The sequence below is a fragment of the Mytilus galloprovincialis genome, chromosome 5 (genome assembly GCF_965363235.1).
Source record: "Mytilus galloprovincialis chromosome 5, xbMytGall1.hap1.1, whole genome shotgun sequence".
Lineage (NCBI taxonomy): Eukaryota > Metazoa > Mollusca > Bivalvia > Mytilida > Mytilidae > Mytilus > Mytilus galloprovincialis.
Window position 1 is genome coordinate 54,348,173 of NC_134842.1, and position 14,265 is coordinate 54,362,437.

Below are 14,265 nucleotides of genomic sequence, written 5' to 3' on the forward strand. Positions count from 1 at the left end.
TAACTATTGTGGCTTTCATAGTTCCATTTACCATCATCAAGACATAGCAGCAGATTTTGCCATATGAATATCAAACACAAAATACCTTTGCCTATAATTGTCGACCTGTGTTTAAGAAATTAAAGCAACTGATATAACATTCGAAAATATGCATGTTTGATATATGGTTAAACAATTCATGTTTTATTGCAGTGATTCATATAAATACTCATTATACTGTGGATTCATCATTATTCGTTGGATACCAATTTTCGCGGATTTTCTTGGTGCAGGCAAACCACGAATTTGAATGTTCAACGAACAACAAACATTCTATAGGAATGTATGCAAAATCTGGTCTAACCACGAAATCAAATATCCACGAAAATGCAAGTTTTTAATAATCTATGAAAATTGGTACCCTTGAAAATAAACGATTTCACAGTATTAATTAGCAATCGTCACTCAAACGATTATTTTAACCCTTTGAAGTTCGTCTAGTTAATTACTTTCGTTGGCACTATATTTTGAGTGCATTAATTTTATGATATTAAATAGCTACATAGTTTTATATTATGATTGTCATCTACAAACGAAGCTGGGGACTCACCATCTTAGTGGTATAATATATAAGTGTAGTATTCTATATTAATCACTTTTAAAAATGACCTTTGCTAACAATTAAGTTTTAGGTTTTGAAGATACTTGTTGCAGGTGTGTTTGCTATGATCTTAACTTTCAAGGATTGCTAGTTTTCCTGCAAATAGTTGGTGGTTCCCTCTGTGTTCTCCAGCTTCAGCCTCTAATTAAATCTGACTGAAATGATATGCTTATTTAAAGTCGGTGAAAGTAGCAATGAACTCAAACAAACAGTTCTAAATATATGCTAGCTGTTTTGATTTTTAGCTCACCTGGCCCGAAGGGCCAAGTGAGCTTTTCTCATCATTTGGCGTCCGTCGTCCGTTGTCGTCGTCCGGCGTCGTCTGTTAACTTTTACAAAAATCTTCTCCTCTGAAACTTTTGGGCCAAATTTAACCAAACTTGGCCACAATCATCATTGGGGTATCTTATTTAAATATGTGTCCGGTGACCCGGCCAGCCAACCAAGATGGCCGCCATAGCTAAAAATTAAACATAGGGGAAAAATATAGATTTTGGCTTATAACTCTGAAATCAAAGCATTAAGAGCAAATATGACATGGGGTAAAATTGTTAATCAAGTCAAAATATATCTGCCCTGAAACATTTAGATGAATCGGACAACCGGTTGTTGGGTTGCTAACCCTTAATTGGTAATTTTAAGGCAATTTTGCCGTTTTTGGTTATTGTCTTGAATATTATTATAGATAGAGATGAACTGTAAACAGCAATAATGTTCAGCAAAGTAAATTCTACAATAAGTCAACATGACCAAAATGGTCAGTTGACCCATTAAGGAGTTATTGCTCTTTTAAAGTCAATTTTTTATTGTTATCTTTTACAGAAATCTTCTCCTCTGAAACTTCTAAGATGAATTTAACCAGAGTTGTAATCAATTATTATTAGAGTATGTAGTTTTAAACATTGTGTCTGATGACCCCGCCCGCGAACAAAGATGGCCGACATGGCTTATAATAGAACATAGGGTAAAATGTAGTTTTTTGACTCTTCTATAATACTAAAATTACGAGGTCCAATTTGTCAGCCGTCATCACGTAAAAACAACGAATCAAAGAGTTCAACTTTATATATAACTAATATAGTACAAAGGTGTAGATTAAAAATTACACCACTCCAGGCCCTTTTGTTTTCCACGTAATTAATATTGCCAATAATAAAGAAGTTCCGGGTTGAGTCCGATAACGATACCAATAGTATCTTCACCTGTGACCTATTACCTAAGTCCTTATTCAGGATTAATATGCTATATATACGGGTCATATTCACAGGGTTGACACTACTAGATTGTCAAATTGTTACCTATTATATCATTTTAATCAGTAAAACTTTCAAGATAACAATACGAATACTAAAAATCTGGACTAAAATAAGGCGTATAGATACAGTTTTCAATTTGTTAGCGGGCATGACGTAAAACAGCGAATCAAAGAGTTCAACTTTATAACTAATATAGGACAATGCTGTTGATTAAAAAATATTCCATTCCAGGACCTTTTGTTTTCCAAGTAATTAATACTACCAATAATTGATAAGTTCCAGTTCGACGGATTCAAACAGAAAGATTTGAAAGCAGAGAAAACTGCGTATCTTATAATCAGCATGACTTTATCAGATGACAATACTAATATCAAAATAAGGCTTGCGCATAGTTATATACTTTAATTCAGTCACGGACCGCGATATCACGGGTGTGTTCTAGTATAAACTAAACCCAAAGCATTTCGAGCAAATCTTTCAAAAAAAATTTGTTCATTAGGTCAAGATATATCTGTCCTGAATTTTTCAGACCATTTAGGCAACCCGTTGTTTGGTTGCTGCCCCTGAATCGGTAATTTTAATAAAAAATTTCAGCTTTTCCTTATAATCTTGAATATCATTATAGATAGAGATAAACTGTAACAGCAATAATGTTCCGCAAAGTAAGGCCTACAAATTAGTTTCATGACCAAAATGGTCGGTTGACCCCTTAAGGAGTTATTGCCCTTTATAATCAATTTTTAATAACAATTTTCATAAATTTTGTAATTTTTACAAAATAATTTTTACTGAAACTACTGGGCCAAGTTCATTATAGATAATTGTATATATCAAGAATGTTCATTTAATTAAGTAAGATCTACAAACACATCACCATCACAAAAACATGAAATTTTTTGTCATGAATCCATCTATATCCTTTGTTTAATGTGCACATAAACCAAGGTGAGCGACACAGGCTCTTTAGAGCCTCAAGTCTAGTATTACAAGAAATATATTACATTTTGAAAACGCTATGTTATGAATCATGTTGGGTACCGACTTTTGCACTGATACACTTGGGGACTAATTGTCCTCCAGCAGCTATAACACTTAGTGCTATACAAAATGCTGTTATAAAAGAAATACCTTAGAATTACCTGTTTAAAAGATAGTTCCGGTTTTCCATACCACATCCTATTCAGAATCTTTACAACAGTCCTGCTATTCATGAATGTTTTATTTTCATGTTGTATGGCATCGCCTAGACACCCATGATTCAACAGAATTCTACCTACATGGAAAACTGGGTCTCCAAGTTCTTTTACCGCTTTCTCTTTATTGTTATTGTCGACCGTTGCTTTTTGTTCTTTTTTCTTTCGTTCATCATACATACAGCCAGTAATTTGAATTGCACGCTCTGTAAAAGCCCTGATGAAAAAAATGAATTAAACATTTAATTGATGCACAATTTAAATAATTTAAAATAAACCCCCTTTTATTAGGTGACAGTGTTTGTCTCAAGAATTATTGATCCTAAACTTTCAGTATGGGTACTAATGACGCGGTATTATTGAATATATGAATGTTTGTTTAAAAAATTCCTGCTTCAATTGGGTTTAACAACTGTGACTTCAAATGTACATATGATAGTGTTGAATGGTCTTAGCACAAACAACGTTATTTTCTCTTATGATAATTTCAGTGATTCTTTTTGTCCTAATCCTCAGGATGCCAACATTAATGGTTTTGATCTGACTCATGGATTTTAAAAGTGATACTTCAGTAAAATGTGCTAGCTAGTCACATATAGCTATTATGAAATCATAATCTTTCAGTCAGTTTAATTGAAGTCTGGAGCTGGCATGTCAGTTAACTGCTAGTAGTCTGTTGTTATTTATGTATTATTGTCATTTTGTTTATTTTCTTTGGTTATATCTTCTGACATCAGACTCGGACTTCTCTTTAACTGAATTTTAATGTGCGTATTGTTATGCGTTTACTTTTCTACATTGGTTAGAGGTATAGGGGGAGGGTTGAGATCTCACAAACATGTTTAACCCCACCGCATTTTTGCGCCTGTCCCAAGTCAGGAGCCTCTGGCCGTTGTTAGTCTTGTATTATTTTAATTTTAGTTTCTTGTGTACAATTTGGAAATTAGTATGGCGTTCATTATCACTGGACTAGTATATATTTGTTTAGGGGCCAGATGAAGGACGCCTCCGGGTGCGGGAATTTCTCGCTACATTGAAGACCTGTTGGTGACCCTCTGCTGTTGTTTTTTATTTGGTCAGGTTGTTGTCTCTTTGACACATTCCCCATTTCCATTCTCAATTTTATTATACTTTTTAAATAATATCACAAGATGAATGATGCAGCTGATACTCTGAGATATCTTTCGCTGCAAATATTGAGAGTACGGATAATATATGACTACATAAACAGAAATAAAATATACCAAGAGGACAAAAAAAAATCCAGAAACACTTTGATCAAAAAGAAAAGATATACGGCTCTTTAAAAAAATCACTGCACAGATAATGTTTTGATACTGTCTGCAATCAAAGTGTTTGTATGATTTTAGGTTTTGTTCAGATGATTTTATTATTACTTTTGTAGTTTCTGTAATGTTTTTCTCTGAAAATGACTCGTTCTCCAATCGTTCGCCACATCTTCCAAAATTGCTGAGCCAACTAAGATCTGATGAATTCGTACCTATTTAAAAAGAAAATAAAGACTGATATATGAGTGGTTATTAAATACATTAATTGATTTGGGTGAAACAGAACGAACTCGAATGTATTATGTTATGTTATGTTAAATATGCGGATATTATCAAATGAGTGCATGTGAAATTAGAGAACTTTAATAAGCCTGTGTCGCTCACCTGAAATTTTTATTTACAACTGATCCATATATATATATCAATGCAACCGTATAACGTATACTTTAGTTTCAAAATAACTGTTTGTTACCCCTATGATCTATTTTTGCCAAGTTTGTCATATTGGTTGGGGTCATCGGATACATTTTTATACTAGATAACATAATAATGATTATGACCAAGTTTGCTTAAATTCGTCACAGTTGTTTGAAAGAGTAGGAATTTTGTGAAAGATTGAAAACAAAATATTTATTTTTTATTAAAAATTGACTTTAAAGGGCAACAACTCCTTATGAGGTCAATTAATCATTTAGGCCATGTTGCTTTATTTGTAGATCTTACTTTGCTGAACAACTATATTTATAATAATATGCAAGATAACAACCAAAAACTGCAAAATCTCCATTATATAAATATACGCCACACAATATGTATCAAGGAAACACAAAACGGCATACAGACAAAGCATATGAGCTAAATTTAAAGACAAAAATACAAGAACTATTAGAACAAAAACGCGATGAGGAATGAATAAGTATAGAGTAAGTTTAAATGTATTTAAGAATATTTGTTATATTTGCTCTTCAACTTGAGTTGGCTCTTCAACTTTTTGATTCAAGCGTGACTGATGATTTTTTGGAGAAGAAATGCGTAAGTTATGTACACAATTTTAATTCTTATAACTTTGAAGCCATTTTTATATTATTGTAAAACATACAAATCCAGTTTCTATAAACTGCTTGGCACCAGTGTAATATTTGTTCTGCAGTAAGGCATAAAAAATGAGCCCGTATAACCTGAAACCTGCCCTTTTTCTTTCTAAAAATGAAAAAAAACTAATTTTAAACATAATTACATTTTAGGTGTGCAGATCAGTGATGTCTTTACACTACCAACTTTTGATGTTGGATGCGTTATAAGTGTTTGTGTCGATTCGTTAAGCTCTTCTCAGTTGATTGTAAAGTGTGTTCTTATGTTGTACTGTTAGGCGCCTTCTGATATGTTTAAGCACGCTACATTCTGAACACACCTATCCCAAGTCAGCAGCCGGTAGTTTTGATGTTGTCGTTGGTTAGGCGCCTTCTGATATGTTTAAGCATGCTACATTATGAACACAACTATCCCAAGTCAGCAGCCGCTAGTTTTGATGTTGTCGTTGGTTAGGAGCCTTCTGATATGTTTAAGCACGCTACATTCTGAACACACCTATCCCAAGTCAGCAGCCGTTAGTTTTGATGTTGTTGTTGGTTCATGTCTATCATCGTTTGTTTTTTCGTATATTGTCTTGTTATGCATTAGGTAGTTTCTTTTCTTAATTGAATCGTGTCATATTTTTCATGTCGGGGCCTTTGACTGCTGACTGTTTGATGTGGGTTTTTCTCGTTTTTATACGGTTACCTGTATTTGTTTACATCAACTATGATGGATAGTTGTTTTATTGGTATTCATACCAAATCTTTATATTTTATCATCAGAATTATTCGGTAATTGTTTACAAATGTTTAGTCATTTTTTTTAAAATCATTTGAAGGTACTTGAGGATTGCAAACAAATAAACAAAGATATTATACATTGTGATATTCCGTCAACATAGTTACAATGTGTCTTACAAATTATTTCATTCGTCTGTTTTCGTTTCCTCAAACCTAGTAATTTTGTACAATGAATCGTCCGTGGTTTAACACGTTGGAAGGGATACGCAAAACAAGACACCGAAAATTTGAATGGTTTTACACTAGTAATTTTGGGGCCCTTTATAGCTTGTTGTTCGGTGTGAGCCAAGGCTTCGTGTTGAAGGCCGTTCATTGACCTATAATGGTTTACTTTTTTAAATTGTTATTTGGATGGAGGGTTGATCATTGGCACTCACACCACATCTTCCTATATCTATTTACATTATCTAAAAACCTTTAAACTAATTATAGCACACGTTTACGGAATAACCTTTATTGAGAAGTTTTCAGGTTTCAAAGTAAAATCACAAAAATGCTGAACTCCGAGGAAAATTCATAACGGGAAGTCCCTAATCAAATGGCAAAATCAAATGATAAAAACATTAAACGAATGGACAACATCTGTCCTATTCCTGACTTGATATAGGCATTTTCAATTGTAGAAAATTGTTGATTGAACGTGGTTTTATAGCGCTCAACCTCTCACTTGTATGACAGTCGCATTAAAAAATAAATTAAATTATCATGATATGTTTTCAATTTTCGATTATCTTGGTTTTTGAAAGAACAATCGTCTGACCTTAATTTATTGTTTGTACATGTAAATGCATACAGTTCTGATAAAGGTGTTAAAATGTTTGATTTTAATATAGAAATAAAAAATGCATAATGTGTTACCTTCTGTAATCCATTTAGGTGGGACATCAACCAAACAAGGTATTTTTTTCAGTTTGGACCATATTTCCTTGTCTGTTGTAACATTCTGGTATTAAAAAGTGTATAATCACAAAACAAAATAACTGTATACTAACAATTTAATTTGTTGAAACATAAGTTTTTAGAATTGCCTAGATGTATTTGCAAATTGCAAATATTGTTGCTGTAATGCAATTGTTAAGTAGTGTCATTTTGTTTATATATGCTTCATTTTGTTTTCTCTTCACACAACAATAAACTGTAAACTGTGGAACCACACAGCAACAATAATCATTCGATCTCAATGCTGTGATAAAATTTCATGATAATTGGTTAATGGAAACTCATTGAAACTTGAATTATTGCAAGAACTGTTGGTATACTGACGGACGAACTGTGATATTCCATTATTAGTCACGAATGAGATGAGTGTAAATAGATAGCGTATTGTTATGCGTTTACTTTTCTACATTGGTTAGAGGTATAGGGGAAGGGTTGAGATCTCACAAACATGTTTAACCCCGCTGCATTTTTGCGCCTGTCCCAAGTCAGGAGGCTCTGGCCTTTGTTAGTCTTGTATTATTTTAATTTTAGTTTCTTGTGTACAATTTGGAAATTAGTATGGTGTTCATTATCACTGGACTAGTATATATTTGTTTAGGGGCCAGCTGAAGGACGCATCCGGGTGCGGGAATTTCTCGCTACATTGAAGACCTGTTGGTGACCCTCTGCTGTTGTTTTTTATTTGGTCGGGTTGTTGTCTCTTTGACACATTTCCCATTTCCATTCTCAATTTTAGCATATATTTTATGTAAGTACTTACATCTTCGTAAATATATCTGAAAGACTGGAGACCAAAGTACTTGTTGATGAACTCCTTTGGAATTCTCCACTGTCCTTTTTTCAGTAGATACATTGCCAGTGCATTGTCATACATATCAGTGTCTTCTCCCTAGGATTTTGAACACGGTACACATTAAATGAAATGTCTATGATATTGCTTTAGCAGAACATTTCTGTATAATCAGCCCTTCTTGTGAATGTAAAGAATCAAAAACACAAAATGAACAAACTCATTTTCAAAAACTATTATAGTGTTTCTAAATATGTTGTGTCGTATTGGCCGCAGGTCTACATGTATTTAAATTATTTTAAAAATCCTGAAAACACTATGGCACTCTAGCCTGTGGTTGCGTTCTGTCTTACCATCATACTATTAAAAAATATCAAAGTGAGTGATTTAGCTAGATATAAAACCGGGTTTAATGTACCATTTCATACTGAAGGAAATGCCTGTACCAAGTTAAAAATAAGACAGTTGCTTTCCTTTGTTTATTGGGTTTTATTTTGCCATTTGCTAAGAGGCATTAATCAGTATAGTTATACTTTCTGTATCTCACTATACTGATACTCTAAAGTGATTGCTAAGATTCTCGTAGTTTATTACAATGTCAAACATGTCAATGCCTAAAACAATGGGGTTTTTTCAATCTTAATCCCTCCTGTTTTTTTCTATCATACTTACATACATGTCAGCATCATCGTGGCTTGCCATTGATGCTAAAACATATTGAGAGCAAACACTTTTAAAAAAAGTCTGACACACCATAAATTTATCGTATAGAAAAGGTGATAATATATTTCAATGTTTTTTTGTAAACAGGTGAAAAAGGCCAATTAATCCGCATCTAAAAGGCAACTTAACCCCACGTTCATAATCGTATACATTGCCAAACTATAATTTTCAACAACACTAGAACACACCCGTGATATCGCGGGTCCGTGACTGAATTAAAGTATATAACTATGCGCAAGCCTTATTTTAGTATTAGTATTGTCATCTGATAAAGTCATGTCGATTATAAGATATACAGTTTTCTCTGCTTTCAAATTTTTCTGTTTGAACCCGTCGAACTGGAACATATCAATTATTGGTAATATTAATTATTTGGAAAACAAAAGGTCGTGGAATGGAGTATTTTTTAATCAAGAGCATTGTCCTATATTAGTTATAAATAAAGTTGAATTCTTTGATTTGCTGTTTTACGTCATGCCCGCTAACAAATTGAAAACTGACCTATACGCCTTATTTTTAGTCACAGATTTTAGTAATTCGTATTGTTATCTTAGAAAGTTTTACTGATTAAAATACTACAATAGGTAACAATTTAACAATTTAGTAGTGTCAACCCTGTGATTATGACCCGTGTATATAGCATATTAATCTTGAATACACCGTTTGGTGGTGCGCCTGTCAGATGCGGAACGTACAGATAAGGTAATAGGCAACAGGTGAATATACTATTGGTATCGGTATCGGACTCGACCCGGAACTTCTTAATTATTGGCAATATTAATTACGTGGAAAACAAAAGGGCCTGGAGTGGTGTAATTTTTAATCTACACCTTTGTACTATATTAGTTATATATAAAGTTGAATTCTTTGATTCGTCGTCGTTTTTACGTGATGACGGCTGACAAATTGGACCTCGTAATTTTAGTATTATAGATGTACGATAGGATATATAACCATAATATTGGGTCTCTGGTGGAGAGCTGTCGCATTATACATGTTATACTACATCATTTTTTAAATTAATGTTGAGAGATATATATTTCGTTTGTTATGCCCACTTTATTTTTTCTCGAATTTGTTTTGTCGTATCAACACAAACAGAGACCGTGGGAGGCTTGTAGCAAGAAAAAAAGTCGATAATCATCAAGCATTTACTTAGTGCCGTTAGACGCAATCCAATTTTTTTACTTTCTTTTTTTTAAACTTTCTGAATGTTAGTCGATAACCCAGTACATTACTCAACATTTTTGCTAAGTCATATGTTTCATGTCTATCTGCAATCAGCCATACAAGTATTATTCATCAAGAATTTATGAACAGAACGAAGAGAGAAGTTGAAAAAAACCTTGTTCATTTAACTATGCCGATATAATAATACAATCAATATAATACAATATAAATGATGACAAACAGATGGAGAACGCAAACAATACAACGAATATTAGATTGAAATTGGTTCTATGGTATCTGCATGTATATAAACTCATCATAGATACCAGGACTAAATTTTGTATATACGCCAGACGCGCGTTTCGTCTACAAAAGACTCATCAGTGATGTATTTTATTATGTATAATTGAAAATATAGTTATGCCAACGGAATATTTGTTTCTAAAATGTGAGTTTATATTAGTTAAATTAAAAAGATTTGCTTTTTTAAGAAGTCAAAACACCACTTGTTTTACACTGTTTCAGTCAAATTAAGACGCTAGTACAACAGTGTAAATTACTTTACCTCCAATTAGTAAGTAACATATTAAAATATCTAAATCTATCTGACTGGGGATATCTGCTATTGTTGAGATTTCATCCAGATTGTCCGTATTTTCCTTCTTTAACTGTATATAAAATGATTTAGATTTTTTTGCGCTCCATGGTTTATTCAGAGTCGTTATATGCGTCGTTGCCTTATACTGTGATTCCTCTTCTTCGAATGTTAAAGAAGTTAACACACTAACAGCCTTACTGGTTTTCTGAAATAAAAAAAAATGTATAAAAAAATGAAGCTTATCATTAAAAACAATGGTATTGTATTTCAAGACATTAAACATGTTAAAAGAAGAAGAATACATAGAGAGGTCTTTATTAATATGGAAGATGACTTTTCATGATCTTAACGCATCACTGCTTACTAGGTTAAAATTATTATTCGGCAAAAGACAACTTCGTTTCTAAATTTAAAGCTCAATCACAATAAAATATTTGTAAAGCTCAATTACAATAAAGTATTTTTAAAGCGAATATTTGACGATACGAAATTTCAAAAATTAGACTGGGGTCCAATATTTTAAAACTTTTTTTAATAAGTCAATTTCATTGATGTCATAATAATCACATTCTTTTCGTTTTTAAATAAAAAAAACCAATGCAACAAATATTATTTTGATATGATTACAGAATGTTTAAGAGTTGTCATTAAATGTATACAGTTAACATTGCAAAATGCAAAGTGGTATTGTTTTTACTAATTTTATTTCCTTTTATTCTCTTCCCCTAAAATCATCTGATTTATATAGATTTGTTTTTTTTTATAATTCTGTTCTTATTCATGTCATTTACCTCAATTTGTACAATTGGAAACTGCATTTTCTCTGCGCTAGACAAGACAGTCTCAATAAATCCACCGTTCCTTAAAGATATGACCACAGGCAAAACTTTCTCACCCAAGACATCTAATGAAAACAGAAATTAAAAGAATCCTGAATAGATACATTGTATAGGTAGTTACTGTTATCCCATTCACAACAGATTTCAAGACAGGAATGCAAAGTATAAGCCTGGTGATTAACTCTGGGACTAAGTAAAAGTTCAGCAGAAACAGTCGTAAGATGTTCAAGGGTAATTAGTTTTCAATTGGTACTTGATCATCCTCAGATATTTAAAAACAGCTGCCAAAAAGGAGTCTTAAACAAGAATAATAATCTGCATTCCATAAAATGCATTGAGGACCAAAATTTATAAAAGTGTAAACGCAGGCAAGGCTCGTATTTTTACTTTTCAAACAGATCTTTTTTTTTGCTCAAAATGCCTTTTTGAATGGCAATTTGAATGGCTACATAAATGAAGCATATTTTATTCAATTGGCTTTTGAAGTATCCTTAGAGATATGGTTATGAGTTATCTACTGTAGCACCTACATTTTTTTGTTGATTAATTGAAGTCGTATCTAAACTAAGGTATTAACACAATATGGTTATACTAAAGTATTGTATTCGCTACTCGAACTTTGGGTCATATGTTTATGAACTTATGAATCCAAGGGTTTCACATTTTTGAAACAGGAGTTTCTAATGAACATAGAAAGGTAACCCCAGTATACAACAAATGTTAAAAGTTTATTCTCGTTTTGCTGAAATGGGACGTGCATAATCTAATCTAGTTATATCACAGTAATAAATAATAAGTAATACTTAGACAAAAAGTCAAGCTTACTTTCGGCCATTCTTTTGAAATAATCAATTTCACTTTCGTCTTCACTTATCATTTCTCCTCTCTCAAAGTTCGAGTATCCCCTCTTCACCAATTCCTGTTAATTTACACACATACACCAATGTAACATATCAAAATTATTCGGTTTTAAATTAAAATGCCAAAATACAAGCGAAAAACAAATATACAATAAAACTTAACTAGATGTCATGTGTGATTTTGACGAAAATTGTGAAAAACTGCCGAGAAACACAGGGGTTACTTGGCAGCTTGTCAAACCAAATGCATGTGTTAAATATAATAAAAACCGGAAGAGTAACACAATGATAAGAATAAACATATATGTGAATTTAAAACAAAATAAACAGTTCATTTTTACTTAATGGAGACACATTAAAAACATAAACAAATACAGGCAGACAGACAAACAAACTGGCAAGACAAACAGACACACTGTTATGTTTCAATTTCAATCTCCATCCGACATTAGTAAAAACTATTTTTTTTATTAACCCTGGCTTTCGAAAGCGTTCATGTTGTTAATAGTCAGGTAATGTTGATGGTATTGTCGTCAGAGTAAAAATAGGAATATATGTCTGGCAATATGATAAAATAGAAATTGATTTTCTAGCTTGAGTCGGTACGGTGAAAATGAGAAAAGCAACCGAGTTGAGATGACCAATGATTATCTGATTTCGCTATTTTACCCATGACGACGTTGTCAATTTCATGTTAATTTTATTAGCAACGCCACGTGCCCCTTAGTTATTATCGATAACTTTTCATATCAGTCGACTCCGCTGAGAAAGGAAATTATCAGTCATCAAGATCAAAGGAAAATTTCGTAAAATATCGATAACTATTAATAATGTACCTTTATAATATCATATCCAGTTTTATAATGTATTACTACAGCAGTTGTTGATCCACGATAAAACAGCAGTCTTTGATGAACAACATAGCAAGGTAGCAATGTTTTCTCTAAAAAAAAAAAAGGTGATATAATGCTATAATATCCCGATCATAACTTAAATAGCAAGTCTCATAAATTCGGTTTGCATGTAGGTATCTATTTCATCTTTTAAAATAAATATCTAAACATAAGTCTGGAAAAAAATAGGCAAATAAAAGGTGTCATGGGTGCTTGCTCACCTAAAATGGTGAATTTAAGGATTAATACAAGACTTTAAATTCGTTTTTTCTTCTTCTAATCTCATATTATAGCCTAATGCATAAAATTGAGAATTGAAAAGGGGAATGTGGTCCTCAATGCAATTAATGAAGTATAATTTCCTATTATTATGAGGTTAAAAACCCAATAAGGTCATTTATTGAAGTTAAAACCCGAGATTTATCATTTAAGTTGAACTGTTGTCTGTTTGTCTTTTTCTTTTATAGCCATGGCGTTGTCAGTTTATTTTCGATTTCTGAGTTTGATTGCCCCTCTGGTATCTTTCGTTCCTTTTTAATGTCTTATTACATCGTCCTTTTTAATTCACTTTTATCAGCCAATAAAGGTCATACAGATAAAGAATGAAAATCAAGATTTATAGTAAATATATGTTTTGTAGTTGAAATTTTGAATAAATAAACTCATCATAAATACCAGGACTAAATTTTATATATACGCCAGACGCGCGTTTCGTCTACAAAAGACTCATCAGTGACGCTCGAATCCAAAAAAAGTATATATTCTTATGGGTCTGTTATTTTGCTGCAGAGTTTCGATAACAGTTCGACTGTCCTTTAGGTTCCATGCTAGTTTGCGTATATACGTAACTGTTCTATAAAACTTGTTTACCTAACAAATTATACATACATCGGTTCGCATAGATTTGTGTACAAAACAAAACAAAAATAAACCAAAAACAAATATAGTATACAGTAACAAACGACAACCACTGAATTAGAGTACATTGATATTTCACATTTAGAATTATTTAGGTACCCACTTGAAAACTCAATGACATCTTCTAAAAGAACTGTGTTGTCTTCTTCGTTGTATCCTTCGTGGTTGGCAAAAATCAGAAACAGACTTGGTGTGTAAAATTTCTTCTCCTCTCTTTTTGTCATACACCATATATCAACCTGAATCTGAGAATTGTAAATCTTTGATGATACATGATTTACAA

The 14,265-nt window shown here is 32.4% G+C and overlaps 1 protein-coding gene across 1 annotated transcript in view; it reads right to left on the reverse strand.

Annotated features, from left to right (window-relative positions):
• LOC143076045 (uncharacterized) overlaps positions 1-14,265 on the reverse strand; it is a 63,544-nt gene that overhangs the window by 25,632 nt on the left and 23,647 nt on the right. The window contains exons 9-19 of the mRNA XM_076251673.1: positions 14,086-14,227; positions 13,008-13,114; positions 12,137-12,230; positions 11,264-11,376; positions 10,440-10,677; positions 8,654-8,688; positions 7,952-8,080; positions 7,111-7,195; positions 5,478-5,578; positions 4,487-4,590; positions 3,036-3,306 (exon numbers count right to left, since the gene is read on the reverse strand). Of these exons, the coding sequence (XP_076107788.1) occupies positions 3,036-3,306; positions 4,487-4,590; positions 5,478-5,578; positions 7,111-7,195; positions 7,952-8,080; positions 8,654-8,688; positions 10,440-10,677; positions 11,264-11,376; positions 12,137-12,230; positions 13,008-13,114; positions 14,086-14,227 (1,419 nt within the window). The remainder of the gene's footprint in view (positions 1-3,035; positions 3,307-4,486; positions 4,591-5,477; positions 5,579-7,110; positions 7,196-7,951; positions 8,081-8,653; positions 8,689-10,439; positions 10,678-11,263; positions 11,377-12,136; positions 12,231-13,007; positions 13,115-14,085; positions 14,228-14,265) is intronic.